An 18,502-nucleotide genomic window follows, 5' to 3' on the forward strand; every position below is an offset into this window, starting at 1 on the left:
ATTAAAACTAATTACAGTTTAAAATATTTAACGAAAATATTTTTTTTAGGGACGTATAAAAAATTTACAATAAATTACTTCGTTGATATCTTATTCCATGGAGCAAATGACATTGTACGATGATTTCTTAATATTGTTATATAAATTGCTTCAATCTCACGAAACTTTGTCTTTAGGTCAGCGGTCATCTTTTTCATTATAAATGCCTAGAATTTCCAAACGTATGTGCGCCATGTTATTTTTGACCATACACACGCATGTATACTTAAGCAAATACCATCTGTGACTTTTGTCAAATATTACAATATAAGATTTTAATTGAAAAAGAACAACTCTTGAGAGATAATGCATTCACAATTTCTTATTTGTTTGTGATATTTAAAATATAGGATCATTATCAACAGTTTACCTATCTACTAATTTCGCCTCTTTTCATAGAAAAAATGTTTTATGTAAAGAAATAGAAAAGAAAAGAAAATATGTAATATAAATGAAACGTTTGTTAAATAAATTAAAATTATAGTAGTCAATTCCATTGAAAGAAAACTATATTTTAAAAAATGATAAATACATCGATACATCGACTACCGACAGTACTGTTTCTAAGTTTGTTTCTGATAAGAACAGAATTACAATTAACGATAATTACTAAATTACTCTAATTAAATAATCACTTCATAATAATCTAATGTAAATAACTGACTAATGAATAATTGGTTTCTCATTCGTTTACAATTATAATAGTGATTCATTTCATATAGTGAAGTGATTGACAATTAGACGCTAAAATGTCAAAATTGTCAAATCTATTTATTTATTTACATAAGGCGTAATCTACACTTTAGTATTTAATTTCACGAATGACGCTGAAAATTATTTTTTATATATCCAATTTACTGTTTAAAAATTTATAAATGATAGTATTTGAAACTTAAAAGTACGAATTTTACATTTTAAACCGAGTATTTGATATGGAAACGGATAAATATTTACATGACGGATCAAATATGAAAATTTAAACTATAAATTTTAGAGTTCAGAATGTTCTAAACATTAGAAAAATATACGTGGTTTGTAAAATATGATATTTTATTTATCTTTATTTAAATAGCTTCACGCTGTATCCTCCACATAATATGGTAGGAAGGGATAACATAGTTTTAATAACACAATTTTCTTTTCTCCACTCTCCTATTATTTGAGAGATATTGTATATTGATGCAGATGATTAGTAAATAAATATTATCTAACATAACAGACTTTCAGTAAATAACAACTTTATTAAGAAATAAACAAATTAATTGATATAATTAATCTTAATTAAGCCACATCTATCTATACTAATATAATAAAGCGGAAGAGTTTGTTTGTTTGTTTGTTTGTTTGAACGCTAAGATCTCTGGATCTACTGGTCCGATTTTCATTGTTTTTGTTTTGTATGAAAGCTGCATTCTTCAGAAGTGCTATAGGCTATATAACATTACATTACACATATATACTAATATATTTTAAAGTACATTCTAATTTGACATGCAATTTATTCTGCCATGTTAATAACAACCGTCGTTGCTACGCGACCGCTACCGCGACGTTTTGATATTCATCCTTATATCCTTATGAAAATAAATATAATAGTCACTTTTAGCATTTTATCTAGATTGAAATTATAGTTTACTGTATAACATACTAATAAGTAATTAAGGAGATGTCACTGATTCCAAATGACCTAGCCACCTAGCGGGCGGCACAGTATGACCGACGCGAACGGGCAGATGACGTTGACGGTTTTATAAATTTTCATACATTTTCGAACTTTATTTGTTGTTTATAATTAATTTAAAATACACTTTGATTCTCTTCTTATTTTATTTGATATTGCCCGCTAAAATTATCCTACTTAATAGAGAGAAATGTTTAGTTATTTCGTAGAGTTGATATCTATGTACGCACGTACGGAAAACTTTAGGTACTTTTTCTAATATTAAGAATACCTATCCTTTAGTTACTTTTAATCCTTTTGTTGGTTCATTTCAATAACTCAGATAATTTTTTCTAATAATGTGTATCTACTTATTATTCTTTTTGATTATTTGAGCTTATATTTTCTTACTAATTCTATTAAGAATTGAAAATAATTTCATGAATATATTTAATAAATATTCTTATAGTTGAAGCAGGCGTAGCCGCGTCCGGGTCCACTAGTACTAATATAATAAAGCGGAAGAGTTTGTTTGTTTGTTTGTTTGTTTGTTTGAACGCTAAGATCTCTGGATCTACAGGTCCGATTTACATTGTTTTTGTGTTGTATGAAAACTGCATTCTTCAGAAGTGCTATAGGCTATATAACATTACATTACACATATAAACCAATATATTAAAATACTTTCTAATTTGACATGCAATTTATTCTGCCATGTTAATAACAACCGTCGTTGCTATGCGACCGCTACCGCGACATTTTGATATTCACCCTTATGAAAATAAATATAATAGTCACTCTTAACATTTTATCTAGATTGAAATTATAGTTTACTGTATAATATTCTAATAAATAATTAAGGAGATGTCACTGATCCAAAATGATCTAGCCTTCGGCATAGTACGACCGACGCGAACGGGTCATCTGCCCGTTGACGATTTTATAAATTTTCATACATTTTCGAAGTTTATTTGCTGTTTATAATTAAATTAAAATACACTTTGGTTCTCTTCTTACTTATTTGATATTGCTGGCAAAAATGATGTTGGTTACTTTTACTTCTTATGTTGATTCATTTTAATTTCTCAGATATTTTTTCTAATAATATGTCTCTACTTATTATTCTTTTTAATGATATAAGCTTATATTTTCTTACTAATTCTATTGAAAACTGAAAATAATATATTTAATAAATATTCTTAGGGTTTAAGCAGGCGTAGCCGCGTCCGGGTCCACTAGTCTATGTATATAAAAAGAAATCTGTCCTAGAATTAATACGAAATGATTCGTTCAAAGTACAAGAATTTTTTATTTTATTTTCTTTCGTTTTTTATTTCACGCTGTATCCCGTATATGGCAGGATAGACAGAGGTAACCTTTCCAGACCGTGCAAAGTGGAGTAGGTTAAGTGGGAAGGCAGATCCAGGCAACATACGCTGGGATTAATGCCAGGACGAATGAAACAGAGCAAACCTGGTAATCTAGTGTAGTGTAGTAAGACACTCTCTTCTTATAAAGATATCTTCGTTCCCCACTGAATTCAGGAATGAATGACATTTCCGCCACTGAAACATGAAATATGTTTCAGTGGCGGAAATGTCATTCATTCAAATTCATTCCACATGTCTAAACAAAGTGTGGCGCTGAACTGCGCTTTTCAACACGTAATGTGATGACGAATTAACCAGGCTTAAAGCCCAGATTCCGGAGTGGGTCCATTTAGGACTCCCAACTACTCTCAAGAGTAACATTAATTTTGGAATTTTCTTTGTTGGTCACAACAAATTACGGCACTTAGCTGATGATTCGCAATATTACAAATGTGTGTTCTCTGGATTGTAATCATATTTGATGTTCATGCTTCGCCAGAGCTGGATCCTAGAGAACCAAAGAGGTCTCAGTACCAGGCCCTGTACGAGAATATAAGAAACTTATTGCCGTCGCTCAGTTTACTTTTGCACTCTAGTATCTAATTAAGGTTATGTACCGTATATTAAGGTTACAACTGTTTCACAAAGGCGTCTTACGTAAGTAACTATTTATTAAACTTTCAAGTCAGTTGACAAACATTCGACTCATTTACAAAACCAAAGTCCAATCAACATGCAATTCTACATATTAACGGCATTTTTCTGTATTTTCTATTCAACTATTGAAATAGATGAATTTTACTTCAAAGATTTACGAACAGAATTCTTAGAAAGGAAAGCGAAGAAACGGAAACAGGATATCCGTCTGAAATTACTAGATCGTATGTCAAATTCTAGTTCATTAATTTTCGAGGGTATATTACATGTTTTACAAAATAAAAGCAAAATAGAGGAAGCCTTTAAGGAAATGATAGCAATGAAAGAAGCTAAATATATTTATAAGAGAGATTTCGTCTGGAGAACTTGGAGGGATGTAGAGATGGGAGGGAAAAGAAAAATTATACACTATACATGTTCTAATATAGTAAAAAGTAAATATACTAGATGTGATAGCGGCTATTGGGTAATTATATATTCTTTTGAGCTTTACGTTTTTCCGGGTATATTAAAAAAGTGTGCGATTGTGGACGCGACAAGTGTAATGTTCCATTTCATATTGGGGTAATGAATTATTAAATATTTATTTATTTCCTCGCTCTTGTAACATATTCCGCCACTCAAGACGCAATATCTCGAGAATTCGGCAGAAAGTGGAGTACGGAAGTGTCTTAATGGGAACAGAGTGTCTTAGCACTAGGTTACCAGGTTTTGAAGGAGCATTGTAGGCATGTTGCATAGCAGAGTTTAAAGCACTCTCGGACTCGGAGAATTAAAATCAATTCATTTCCCGCGGCAATCGAACTCAGAACCGTTGCAATTATTTAAGTTATATCTTGTTTAAATCTATAGTTTACATTTACACAGATTATAGAAGAAAAGCCACCACAATGCCCCTATGAAATATTCTCAACCAACTCTTCCAACGACATATGTGTATTTCAATACAACTCAACGTTTAGTGACTGTCCTTTCCGTATGTCGCAAAGAGAATTGAAGATTGCGTGCAATAATTATATAGAGACTTCGTTGAAAATAAGTAAAACTTGGAATAGTAAAGGAAAAAATGTAGCTATTATATGCCAAGGACGTGATTTTTGTGATATCAGTACTTTATATATGGTAAGCTTACTACACGTTTCCTTAGTGAGTCATCACTCCTTCGTGCCATGGGTCTATCATAGTCATGGGCGTATCTAAATAATTTCAAATATTTCCGAGGGGTAGGAGGAGGCCTTGCCTTTAACTTTATGCTGATCTTTGCTCTTCAATCCCATTCTTATGCCTATGTGTACATGTCCATTATCCACAATGTATGACAAAAAAAATAAGAATATTTTTAGATTCCATTTCGGAAGAATGTATTATTTTTATTTACTCTGGTAGACAAGACACAAGGTTGACTTCAACTACTCAGCGCGCAATGTCTCGAAAATAGTGGACGGGTTTCCATTCTGAAACAGATCGCCTTAACACTTTTTCTCACGGTTGTCGATTTTGACTATCCTGCTGGGGAAAAAATCTTTATTTTTTTTTTCAGATACTTCCAGATACAATTGTATTTAGAATAATAAACTCAACAAATCACATATTCTACTCAAAAATAATGAAAAGTGGCAAAAATATATATATTTGCACGAACGATTGTGGAAAATTTGATCCGATCACAAAAAAGGTTGTCGACAACGACGAACCGTTAAGTTTAAATTTACTGAACAATAAAAAGAAACGAGAAGAAATGTATAAAGAATCGTCAAAATTATCTAAATTGTTGCCCAACGGCCTACATTATTATTATTATGAAAATAAAAGCTCGGAAGAAAGAAACAATATAAATGTATTGACTCCATCGAAAAATGCATCGAGTTGCAGCAATATACGTGAAAAATATACACTGGATGAGAATTTAAGTGATTATTGGTATAATTAATACAAAACGAATTCTATTTCAATAATTAATTTTATTCTATTTTTACCATTTTTAAAACGTTATTCCACTCACCCCCTTGGTCACCGTCCAAGCGCTTTGACTGCTAAGCCATACGTACTCATCAATCTACGTCGTTCTTATACGCGCTCTTACTAGTGCGGGTCCTATCTAAGCAATATTTTAATTTAAGAAACAACATATATTGCTATATAGGTAATTAGTTTCCTTGACTTTCTGCATTCCTTCTCAATCTCAATATTGTATGCCAATTTTCGTACTATTCAATCCATATTTATTTAAAAATGGCGTTTTTGTGTAGATTTCCCAATTTTTTTAAAATGTTATTTTGCCAAAACTCAATCAACAACTGGAAGTTTTATAGGCCATACAGCCATAGAAAGTAAGTATATTTGTTTCATTACCAGAGCGAGTGTCGCCGTGCCGCTGTGCTACGACGGCCTATTGTATAAAGTTTATACTATGCATAATTCTATACTCCTCTCATCTGCATTATTAGTAAGTAGAGAATAAATAAAACGAATTTATAAGTAAGTTTTATTGTATATATTTTATCTTACTACAAGGCACTTACAATGTATAAAAAAGTATACATAATTTAACTTAACACAGTAAATAGTAAACACATTGTAATTTAACATTAAAACGAAACAAGATTATGCAAAAAATAAGAAATTCCGTTCGCCACATTCCGAACAAACAACAATGCTAGTTAGGTGGTGTATCTCAACGCCGTATCTCTTATTATAAACAATAAAAATTGTATATTCATTGTATATTCAGTCTATATTTTCATATTTTTGTATTAGAACTTTAAAATTTTAATAAGCATTACATAACTATATATTAGTTGTGTAGAGCACTAACTAAAGATACTTGTATAAAACTTTTTAATATGCATACATTTAATGCTTTTATAACTTTCAGTATTTTTCCGTACTATAATTTTCTATTATCTATGTAGATATAATTAGTTTATTCTATTCAATATAGTTATTATTTAAGTTAAGTCAAAAAATTATTAAATATAAATTTTAAAAAATTAAAAAAGTATTAAGGTAAGTCAATATGCTACCATTGACTCAGAAAATAATTCTGCGTAGAAAGGACACATTAAACGAGTGCTGTTCTTTACAGAAAGAGGCACATCTAACCTCAGTAACAAGTTATGTGTTAGAAACAAATAATATGATATAACATTTTTTAATTTTTTTTGGGCAAGCATTTGTCCCCTATCTCACCTGGCGGTAAGTGACGATGCGAACGATGCGCATGCTTGCCTACATAGCCTATAGTCTGACTCCATAAAAAGAATAACTAAACCAAAGTTTTCAATTGGAACCAGTAGTTCCTGAGATAAGTGCAAACAAAACAAAGTCTTTAGATTTGTGATTGTAATTAGTATAGATAAAAGTACATGCAAACATTTAACTTATTGAGATTACTTGCCATCAATAAATGGTATCAATTGTTGTTTTTAATTTTTTTTGAATGACACTTGCATATAGCAGGATGCAGTGTTAAGACACTCTGTTCTCATTTGCATTTGCATTCACGACTTTCCACCAAATTCAAATTCTGAAGCCATTGCATGTAGAGAAGTGGACTTAACACTACATCCTGCCTCATTACTTCATTTCGCTGTTTACAGTCGCAGCGTGTACGCCGTGCACTACTGATTTCTATTAATGATACATAAATATAAGTAACTACAGTCAAATAATAAAAAAAAGTTCCATCTAGTTCCACTAAAATTATAAACTAAAAAAGTAACCTTATGCAGTTATAGTAAAACTTAATACATTTGTCTAGTCTTTAAATTAAATATGCTTAATACTCACATTCTATCCTACTTATAGCAGGATAGGCCGAGGGAACCTAGTGTCTCTGTGTCACTTAATTTTTCACTTATTGTCTTAGAGTGTAAACCTGCTCAATCTGTGTTTTTTAATAACTTTCTGTTATACATATTTCCATAATTTCTTAAAAATATTTTTAATCTCTCCTAATAATTTGCTTAATAGGCTGTTAGCGGGTTTACGCTTTAAACTGACAATATGTAATATTCATTTATTAACAGTTCATTGATCGCCATAATTAAAGAACAACAACAACAACTGTTCATTTATTTAATTTTCTAACAAATGTACTTGTAATGTCTTGAATTCAGGCAGACTGTCAAGATTTGAGTGTCTTAACATTAGGTTCTCCTTGCCTTTTCTAAATACCCTGCTTTATTTAGAAAAGAGCATGAAAGTGACAAATAAATCCTGTATTTATACTGAGGAATATGTAACATATACATGTACAATTGTATATAGCATATAAACTACATGATTCTTTTGAAAATTAGATTAAGCAATTTTCACATTTATATATTTGTATAAAGTATTTAACTATTTGTATATGAAATATCCTTCTAAATATCCTACCTTTGTCACATTTATATTTAAAACTACAAGTAAAGTATAAACAATGTTTGTAGTGGAAGAACATGATTTAATTATAAAATTATGTAGTTATTTTAAATATTGTAACATTAAATACTTTTGCTAATGCCAGTCAAATATATATACATTAGCCATAAGACAGAGCATAAATTAAAAACTGAGAATACACAAAGAAATCATTCCCCCAAGTGAGAGAAGAACCCACAAGCCAATAAATATTTATTCTTATAACTTTTTTTTTCTCTTTTGCAAGCAACATTTGTGATCATATATTTGATAGTGTCTTTTAAAAGTCTTAAAACATTTGTGGCATGAAAATTTTCTAATATTCATGTGCCGCTCCCTAATATGACATTTAAGGCTTTTCTTTACCATTTCCTTTTTACAATAATCACATATCGCTTTCGAATATTGGTCTGTACATTGCATTGTATCTCTATATGAAGAATTTTCATTTTTAACTTCCGATTTTATATCACAAATGTTTACTTCTGAACATTTTTTAATAGTTATAACATTATTATTAACTTTAGTTATTTCTACGCAAGTATTGGCATTTACAGCTTTCTCTATCCACTTGTCATTTACAAGTTTACTAAAATGAGATGGCTCACCATTGACTTCTGTATTAAAATGTATTTTGCGTATATGCTTATCTAAAATTCGATTCTCACAAAATGATATACCACAGGCCTTGCACGGGAACTTAACCTTGGATTTTATAGGTTCATCGTGTACATTTTTTAAATGAGCAATTAAATTGTATTTATTTAGAAATCCACGTTCACAGTAATCGCATATAAAACGTTTTTTTGGTTTTTTGTTTTGTTGCCCAGAATGGCTTTTAACATGTCTCATATATGTGTCGGATCTGAAATATTCTTTGGAGCAAAATTCGCATCTGTATCTCGCTTGAACAGCGTCATGTCTAAATAAATGTGATTTAAACTTATAAACGCTACCTAACACAATTTTGTTGCAATGTTTACAATAATTATTCTTCTTTCCCACAGGCACAGCTTTCTTCGTCATGTTGTCACAAAAACAATAAAATAATAATCAAAAGACTAACCGAACGACTATTTTTGTTTAAAATTAAATGATAAAACTTAGTATAAAAGTAAATAAATCACAAAAAATAATAAAATAATCGGGCAAAATAAAAATATACGCGAAAATAAACATAAAACATGTTGACGTTGATATCTGTCAATATTATAACAAACTACAGATGTAAAATTGTATTGTAAATGAATGAAATTAGACAAAGATAAGATCTAAGAATCTCTGGTTTTGTAAAACGAGCTAAAAGTAACAATCAGTTTATAAAATTGTAAGTTATCATATTTTTTTATCATTTACTGTGATTGGTTGTTCATAAATCCTTAGAATTCAATTCATATATAAATAAAACGCCTTAGTAAATACTATTCACTTTTATGAGCACAATGGAAAATAGAAATAACACTAAGAAAGCTAGCTTACGCGGTCGTCCTCTATGATACGTAGTATAACTGAATTAAAACTATGGCTCCAATTTAATTGAGTTTAATGTTATCAGTTGAAATAAGTTCAATTGATAACTAATTACATCTATTTAAAGAAACATATTATCTTATATATTGTATTTACTGAAATAATGAATATATTTTTTAATTAAATAAAAAAAATCAAATCAGCTTCACGCTGTATCCCGCAGAGCAGAGGCATAGGGTACCTAGTGCTAGGATACTCCATTCTCCACTTTCCGCCGAATTCTGGAGGCATTACATGTTGAGTAGCGGAACTCAACGCCACGCTTTGCCTCGACACCAGAGCGAAGAAATAGAAATATAAATTTAAATAAATATTTCATTTCCTCGAGTGGGGTTCGAACCTATAACCAATCTCCTGTCCCTGCGCCACGACTAGCCTCATGTCTAGTTTTTAATTATTTTACGATAAAAATATTATTAGTATTATAGTTGAAACAAAAACTTTTTTTTACAAAAAATTTATATGTAGTATTTTAAAACACTTAAAACAATTTTTATATCAAAACACGTCTCAATCGCTTATATTATTTTGTATATTCTGTATTTAAATTGTTTATAAACTCAATGAAATATTTACACGTGTAGTCAGCAAAATATAAATAATTTACCGTAATTAATTTTAATACAAAATTATATCGAAAATATAAGTTTTTGTATATAAAAACAACTTTTTTAGTAGTCATTTACTATGACAAAGTTCTAACTCGCTCATAGTGACATTTTATAATGCTGCCATCAAAAAATAATATTAACTAAAGTTTAAGAAGGTACTTTTTTTAGGATTATGTTTTTATACCGTTTTAATTGTAATTTTCATAAATATAACAAAAACCATCAATTTCGATATTATATCTAATTAAATATGACTGAAATTAAAGTCAACTGACAAGTTCAGTATTTTTGTCTAAACAAATTAGTAAAAGCGATTCTTTTTATAGAGGTGAAGGCTCTTGTATATTTTTTGGAACATTTCGAAACATCTTTGGTATAGAGAAATTTAAATAACAGGTAATATAACATAAATATAGTATATATTATATAAATAGTAAATAATATCAGTTTTATTTCGCATTTGAAATGATTTAAACTTCGTAAGCTATTTAATTAAAACTTAATGTACATAATATTTATGTTTTTAAGGAATTTTGTACAGTAATTGACTACATACATTTTTGTTTTCGCATCTCTTCTAAGGTTAATATGTAATAAATATTAGTCATGTATAATCAATTTTTTACAAATACATTTGCACTTTGCATATAAATTAAATTTTTTTGGTTATACTGAAATTATTTCTAAACTAATTATAATTATGGTATAAGAATTTTTTTTTTTCATTTGTAGATGTAAAATATTATAGTTTTATAATATAACTATGATAACTTTATGTTAATTTTAAATTCAAATTTACTTACCTACTTGTTACTCATTATTATTTTCAGTAATCTCAAAATGCTAAAAGCTAATAAACCCGAAAGGAAAAAGCCCAGAGCAATGCCTGTAGAAACAATTATCACAAGATTCAAATCAAAACAAAAGTTATTGGAAAAAAAACAATCAAACACAAATTTTGCAGAAAAACAAAAAATAAACAAAAAAAATGTATCAAACCAAGCAAAAGTAATAAAACAGTTAAAACAAATTGAAGTGGCTGAAAAAAAAGATATCTATGCAAATAAACTAAGAAGGAAGACTGTTAATAAAAAAATAATACTTCTACCGAGACATTGTTACAAAGTTATAGGTAGAATCAAAGGCTGTAATAAGAGAAAGCTGAGAATACCTCAAAAAGGTAATTAAAATTCTGGCTTTGCTATTAATTTTTTATTTTAATATTACAAAGCTGACATTATTTTGGTTGAGTCCACTAATGTCTAGAAGTTCTGGTTACAATTGGGATTTTGTTCTGTTGGATAGTTCATTTATTAACAATGATGGTATCTGTACAATCATTGTTGATAGTTAAATTAATTAATAAAGTGTAATGTTGATATTACACTTTATTAATTTAACTTTTTAATGTAACTGCAGCTAGTAATAATAAAGAAAAACAAAAGACAGACAAAATGTCCAATAATCTGACACACAACAAATGTAATGCTTAAAAATATACCCCAATAATTGGACAGATACATGAAATTGTTCTTTAAGAAAATATATAATATGTCAAAGAAGATCTTCAATTATTAAAGCAATATTTTAATTGTAAATGTGCTTGAATGTGCATTAGGTATATAATTTTTAAGAGTATTTATATATATAACTAACGTTCAGGAGAGGAGAGTGCTCCATGGTCATATGTGTTACATATAACTGTATTACATGTAACTGTAATACTGTGTGTGTGTGTGCATAATTAGTGTGCTCAATGAATCAAACTTTTTTGCATTATGATTTTAGTACAGGTAGCACATACTTCTTTATTCAATAAAAAAAATCATATTGTTTTTTTTTTCAGAAATATCCTTCGAATTGCATAACTCAAATTCATCCAATGAAATAAAAAACGAACAAACAGACATTTCCATAACAGATATGGTTAAAATAATTGAAGACAGTAAAAGTTTAGACGATGAGGACTTACTGGAAATTCTAACATGCCCAAGTCCAGTATGGTGGGAAGATCCACCTGATGGATATGTAGAAGGTATTTAGATAATTTTATTGTCAATACTATTAAGTAAAATCAAATCAAATTTAGGCCAGTTGTGGCACAAAGTGTGACTGTAAAACTCACTAGTTGTGGGTTCGATTCCCACTTGAGGAGATGAAATATTGATTTAAATTTATATTTCCATTTCTTCGTTCTGGTGACGAGGCAAGTGCGGCGTTGAGTTGTTGCACTCAACACGCGATGCCTCCAGAATTAGGCAGAAAGTGGGGAATGGAGTGTCTTAACACTAGGTTCCCTCTGTCTGCTCTGCTATGTGCGGGATACAGTGTGAAGGTGAATTAATTTAATTTTAATTAAAATCAATTAATCATTAAAAAAATACAATATATAAATATAGAGGGTTAGTAATACAATTACTATTATGATTATTTTTTGAGGCTGTCCTGACGCAGTGACGTAAACGTATGACTGTAAACGCGATGGTGTTTAGTGCGGTTCCCACTTGGAAGAGTGAAATATTTAATATTTTCATTTTCTAGCTCTGGTAATGAAATCAAGGCGTGATATTGACATTTAACACGCAACGTGCAATGATTCGAGAATTCGGCGAAAGGTGGGGAACGGAAGTGACTCAATGGGGACGGAGTGTCTTAACACTAGGTTCCCAAATTCCCTCTGTCTACCCTGTCATGTGAGGAGTACATGTCTTAATTTCATTGCTGTTCAAGGGGGAGTGATTTATTATTTATTTTCCCGGTGGTTTCCTGCACACATACATATGTCTCTAAAGTCTAAATTACATTTATATATACTTTCTTTTATTTTTATACCGTACATAGCAGTGTAGGCAGAGGAGACCTAGGAACGTAATGTTAAGACACTCCGTTCCCCACTTTCCGCCGGATTCTTGAGGAATTGAGTGTTAAGTGCAAAAGTTAAAGCAGCTCTTAGGTTTGTTACCACAGCCCCTAGTGAGAATTAAGTATTTAATACATATTGTGTAGTGGCGCAGGTGTATAAACGACACAAGTTTTAGGTTCGATTCTCACTCAAGGAAATAAAATTTTAATATTTTCATTACCGCGCTCTGACACACAAGGTTTCCTCTGCATACCCTGCTATGTGTGGGATACAGCGTGAAGCTAAATAAAATGTTTTATAAAATATTTGAAAATAAATAAATTATAAAATATTTTTTTTTCTAAAACGCTCTGTTTCTCATTTTCTGCTCAAATTTTGTCAGACACTGTGTATTGAGTAGCGCCTATCCGTTGTCTGATAACAGACCAAGGAAATGAAAACAATTGCCTCATAGTCAAAGTAATACATAATAAAATATTTGCAGAAGCAATATTCTCCAGACCGCAACAAAAATTCGAACAAAAAAGTATCAAAACGCAAATTCTAGAAGAACAAATAAAACAAGTACAAAATGAAATAGAGAAAAAAGCTAAAGAAAAATTGTATAATCAGAAATTAGAAATAAATATAGAAAACAATCAAAATCATGATAAAACGTTCGTAAAAAAACGTTCCAAGTTGGAAGTCATATTAGATAATATTATTAAAACTAAAACAAAAAAAGAAAACAAACTAGAATCGAATTTACCAAACAAAATTGAAAATTCCGCAATTGTGAAATCAAATTCTGCAATCTCGATATCAAGTTCTGCGGAGTCATCAACAAGATTAAAGGAAATACAAGAAACACAAAATAAAAAGAGGAAAGTAGTCAAAACGAAAAACAACACTAAATTAAGACGAAAACATAAAAAATATAAATTAATAAAAAAATCTAAGAAAAAGCGAAATTCCGATAGTTTCAAATTATCAGACATAGAAGACGATATATTAGAACATTTAGAAAACATGAACATACCTATTGATGATAAAAACGAAAGCAATTTACATACAAATAACGGACTTGAAAAAATAAGAGAAACAAAAGAAAAAGATGAAATTGATTACAATAAAAGTGATAGAGAAACAGACGAAGTTGAATATTTGGATATGAGTGTATTTGACGAAATCATTAAAAATAAAAAAGATTATATGAAACATTCACAATTTAATGAAGTTTCAAATTCAAAAGTCGATGACACAGAATACGTGACGGTGTACAAAATCATTAATAATGAAACAAATAATGAAAAATTAAAAGATGGCGCCAAAATTAATGATTATTATAAACATTGTAAGAAAGTTAACAAAGGTAATCAACTAAAATTGGCAAAAAATGATGAAAAATCGATTAAAATATTGAAAAATGAGTCAAAAGCTAATGAAAAATCGATTTTGATATCGGAAATCGATTATATCAGATATTGTTTTGTGTGTTCGTCAATATTTGACAAAGAAACTTGTGATTATTGCGAGAACAAAAATTTAAAAAAAAAAGTGATTTATTGTGATTATTGTGGTTTAAGACTGAATAATAAACAAGAAATGGTTAAACATTTAGAAAATCATCGGTGACTGCCTTATATTAGACTACTAGCGACGCGAACGTGACTTTACCCGCTTAAAATCCGCCGCTTAACGAAGCACCAAGTCATTTTGAACTCGAGAAATTTTATTATGAATTATTCCAAATAGGAAAGGAATGATGTAATTTTTTTTTCTTCTTTATAATTATTATTTTCTACATACTATGTACATTAGAAACTTTGTGAATTTTGTTTTTTTTTTTAAGTAAATGCATAGGAACATAATATTTTATTAATATTATGACATGATAATGTTGTTTTATTTTCTCTTTTAGCCTGCTAAATGCTAATGAGGGTTGTTTTTGGCCAGAATACGTTAATAATATTTACGTTTCTTTCTTCCCTTGGTAACTATTAAGCCTGTGAACCGATTTTGATAAATGATACGTCGTATGTATTGTATTGATCCACCTTAATTTAGTGTATGCTTGTTATGTGTATTTTGTATTTTTTAGTCATTTCAAAAACATACTGCACATATATAATAGTAAATGATGTGGTTTATAGCATTAGATTTTAAACGCGACGGTTGTGATTCGGACGGCGGTTGTTAAATCATTTTATAGATATTGTATGTCAAATGGCGGAATTCAACGCCGCGCTTTGCCTTGACACCAGAACGATGAAACGAAAATATAAATTTCAATAAATATTTCTTTTTACTGAGTGGGGATCGAACCCACAACCAGTCGCGATAACACACGTGGTCCCATTCGGGGGAATGAAATATTTAATATTTTCGCTTTGGCAACAAGACGAAAAAGTCAAGACGCTTAGCAGCGTTGAATTCCGACACGGGGCGTGGGGCACGAAATATCTTGACATCAGGTTCAATTTGCCTATCCCGCTAAATGTGGGATATTGCGTGAAGCTAAAAAAAAGAGAAAAAAATCAATATTATAATATTCTATCGCCTTTCTGTCCCAGATACAAGCTATGGTTCATTTCAATTCAATATTTTAAAGATAGTATGGTATCTAATAATAATAACAAATATAATAATTTATAACATTTTATTTAGTTAGTCTGTCTGTACATTGTTTACTATATAATATGTTGATTTGCTGATTATCTGCATCACTTAGCTTTGTCACGTGACCCATTATTAGAGTGCGTTGCCAGAGATGATCCTGAAAAAATATCAAAAACTGTTAATTTTCTTAGCTTCACGCTGTATCACGCATATATCAGAATAGGCGGACACTCCGTTCCCCATGCACCAACTACTTTTCGAGACATTGCGTTCAGTGGCGAAATTCAACGCCTGGCTGTGTTTTGCTGGGGCGGGAAAATAAGAATAATTCGAGTGGGAATAGAATCCACATTCGTCGCGTTTGCAATCAGACACGGTAGGTACAGATAATAAAAGTAAAACGCGACAGTTGTGGGTTCGATTTCCACTCTTATTCTTATTTAGATATTCATCAATAATTATTATTATTTAAATATTTATCATTAGACTATTTATTTGGTTCGTCATATTTCGAGCTTTTAAAATTAAATTCCTAAAAAAAGTCATTCGAGTGCCAATTGTAGATACCATGCCAATTATAGAATTGTAGGTCATTGGGAAGTACAATATATGAAAGTTGACAAAGTCAACTTTGCAGAACTACAAATATTAGTTTGTAATGATTTTTTCTATGAAATACCTATACATTTTCACTTTTCACATTTTTTTCTTTATTTGTATTGTAAGTTCTTACCTACTTCTTGCCAAATTTCATAACTGTAACGCAGCGAATTTCATACAAAATGCAGAAAAATCAATGCTAATGCATTCATGCTCATGTTGACGCTGGATTTTTTCTTTGCTCCAAGGGACCGCAGAATTGAATATTTTATATTAATTTGAGCTCACTAAAAGCATTACCCCAGTTACCCCACTTAACTATATTTCTCAGATTTTTATACCAATACTAGCGGCCCGGCCGCGGCTTCACCCGCGTGAACTACGATATTATTAATTTCTGTCCTATAAGTCCTATAAGTGACGTCCATGTAAAATTTGAGACTGCTAGCATTTGTAGTAACGAAGTTTCATACAAACTTTCAACCTCAAAAACAACCCCTTAGAAGTCGAATATTGCAAATTCCCGTCTTAGCGAGCACCTACGTCCTATAAGTGACTCCTATGCAAAATTTCAGATTCCTAGCACATGTAGTTTCTGAGATTTCGTGATGAGTGAGTGAACTTTCGATTTTATATATATAGATTTAAATAAGTCAATTAAGTTAGAATTTAAACTAGACCGAGGTTTCAATTTATTCCACAGTATATCATATGACACGAGATCGAAAGCTTTAGACAGATCTAAAAATACTGGCGTTTTCCGCTCAGTATAGTGTCGCACTTTCAGTTGAAAGTTTAGGCTAGTAATTAAGTGCTTTATTTAAACGAGCATCAAGCAGACCGTCCAGCACCTTAGCAGTGATTGTGGCCAAAGATATCGGCCTGTAATTCTCTCTATCCGCCGCGTCACCTGTTCTATTTTTCATAATAGGTACTACAACTGTCCGTAACATATCACCTGGGAGATATCTATATCTATAACAGAGATTATTTAATAACTTGAGGACACTGGGAAGATGTACACCACCAGCGTACCTCAAATGCTCAATACTCAAGCCTTCGTGACCTGGTGATTTTCCCCTTTTAGTACCCTGCAATACTTTATTGAATCTTACTTAACTTTGGCGATGTCCACTTGGGGAAATTATTGTACCCATATAAATTATTTTTATTTCTCGACTGTGCGTGAACCGTCTTAACCATAGGTTTCCTCTACCTACCTTACTTTTTTTTTTTTTTTTTAATTTTAAAAAAAACTACATCCACGGGCTCATAGTTGCCCGTGCCTTTTTTTATTTTAAGAAAGTTTTTTTTTTTTTAATGTGGCGTACTTAATTTTGGGACAATTTAAACTGTACTTATATCTAGAGCTTATACTAGAGGGGTTGGATGAGACCCCTACCGACAATTTTTTTTTTTTTTTTTTCTTTTTTTTTTTTTTTTTTTAATTTTAAAAATATATATTATAATTATTAGAGAAATTATTAGAATAAAAATTATAATTATTAGAGTCTTTTGTATAATTATTATAGTCTTTTGTATAATTATTATGTATATAGGTGTGGAATTTTAGATTTGGCCTGGCTTATGCAGAACGCCTTCCTTAAGTTTTTGGATCAGTGTCTCTATCACCCTATCGTCTCTTTGTGACATTGCCCCTTTTAGGTTCGCCTCCACCACCTCCGTAAATGAAGCGCCCACCGCTCGGCTGATGAAGTTGCCTATTGCGTCACCGCCATCGTCAGAGTAATAGACACAGGTGTTGGTGTGTCTCGTCACTGCGACGACTGCGTGAGAGACGCTCTCATGTACTCGGATCCGTGCGCGTCCGGTTCGGACGATGACGACGTCTGCGAAGGTCTGCCCCTGAGCCTCATGGATAGTCATGACTCGCGAACCTGCTCCAGCTCCATATCCCTGGTCTTTCAGCTGCCTCTTCTCCTCCTGCGTGTGGACCAGATATAGGGTGCCGTCGTTACAGTGTGGTATTCGCGCGTCGGTATATCCTAGAACCTTTAGGGAGTGGACAATGGGGCTTGCGGAGTAAATGCTGTTATATACTCCGGCGAGGGCATAGGCGACGTCCATTGGGCTCCGATGTGTGCAAGGCAACTCGCATGTGATGTTGGTTGTCAAGCTAGGCCTACAGTACCTTAATTCGAATAGATTT

At 31.0% G+C, this 18,502-nt stretch overlaps 3 protein-coding genes across 7 annotated transcripts in view; 2 read left to right on the forward strand and 1 right to left on the reverse strand.

Annotated features, from left to right (window-relative positions):
• The first annotated feature begins 3,645 nt into the window (after positions 1 to 3,645).
• On the forward strand, positions 3,646 to 5,772 carry LOC146538636 (uncharacterized). Its single transcript, XM_085187075.1, has 3 exons — positions 3,646 to 4,192; positions 4,594 to 4,848; positions 5,267 to 5,772. Exons 1-3 carry the CDS (start codon positions 3,803 to 3,805, stop codon positions 5,654 to 5,656), a joined length of 1,035 nt encoding a protein of 344 aa, XP_085043201.1. The 5' UTR covers positions 3,646 to 3,802; the 3' UTR covers positions 5,657 to 5,772.
• Positions 5,773 to 6,795: 1,023 nt separating this feature from the next.
• LOC146538637 (uncharacterized) lies at positions 6,796 to 15,008 on the forward strand. 2 transcript variants are annotated; one of them, XM_085187198.1, is made up of 4 exons: positions 6,796 to 6,921; positions 11,102 to 11,451; positions 12,118 to 12,306; positions 13,619 to 15,008. In XM_085187198.1, the coding sequence occupies exons 2-4, from the start codon at positions 11,112 to 11,114 to the stop codon at positions 14,746 to 14,748; spliced, it is 1,659 nt and encodes a 552-aa protein (XP_085043324.1). In that variant the 5' UTR covers positions 6,796 to 6,921; positions 11,102 to 11,111; the 3' UTR covers positions 14,749 to 15,008. The 2 variants fall into 2 exon arrangements, with proteins under 2 accessions (XP_085043324.1, XP_085043323.1); XM_085187197.1 differs by lacking the exon at positions 6,796 to 6,921 and adding an exon at positions 10,412 to 10,667.
• Positions 15,009 to 15,757: 749 nt separating this feature from the next.
• Positions 15,758 to 18,502, reverse strand: part of LOC146538638 (seminal metalloprotease 1-like) — a 34,022-nt gene continuing 31,277 nt past the window's right edge. For all 4 annotated transcript variants that reach the window (XM_085187206.1, XM_085187205.1, XM_085187204.1 and 1 more), the window contains one exon: positions 15,758 to 15,889. In XM_085187206.1, the coding sequence (XP_085043332.1) occupies positions 15,837 to 15,889 (53 nt within the window). In that variant the 3' untranslated portion in view covers positions 15,758 to 15,836. The remainder of the gene's footprint in view (positions 15,890 to 18,502) is intronic.

Source organism: Heliconius melpomene, chromosome 6 (assembly GCF_056956725.1).
Source record: "Heliconius melpomene rosina isolate 202511_hmr_F chromosome 6, ASM5695672v1, whole genome shotgun sequence".
In the NCBI taxonomy this organism is placed as follows: Eukaryota; Metazoa; Arthropoda; class Insecta; order Lepidoptera; family Nymphalidae; genus Heliconius; species Heliconius melpomene.

Coding starts and splice junctions, on each gene's coding strand:
- LOC146538637 (XM_085187198.1), top strand. CDS start 11,112: ATGCTAAAAGCTAATAAACCCGAAAGGAAAAAGCCCAGAGCAATGCCT. Junction 11,452..12,117: donor GCTGAGAATACCTCAAAAAG/GTAATTAAAATT, acceptor TTTTTTTTTCAG/AAATATCCTTCGAATTGCAT. Junction 12,307..13,618: donor ACCTGATGGATATGTAGAAG/GTATTTAGATAA, acceptor AAATATTTGCAG/AAGCAATATTCTCCAGACCG.
- LOC146538636 (XM_085187075.1), top strand. CDS start 3,803: ATGCAATTCTACATATTAACGGCATTTTTCTGTATTTTCTATTCAACT. Junction 4,193..4,593: donor GATGTGATAGCGGCTATTGG/GTAATTATATAT, acceptor ACATTTACACAG/ATTATAGAAGAAAAGCCACC. Junction 4,849..5,266: donor ATATCAGTACTTTATATATG/GTAAGCTTACTA, acceptor TTTTTTTTTCAG/ATACTTCCAGATACAATTGT.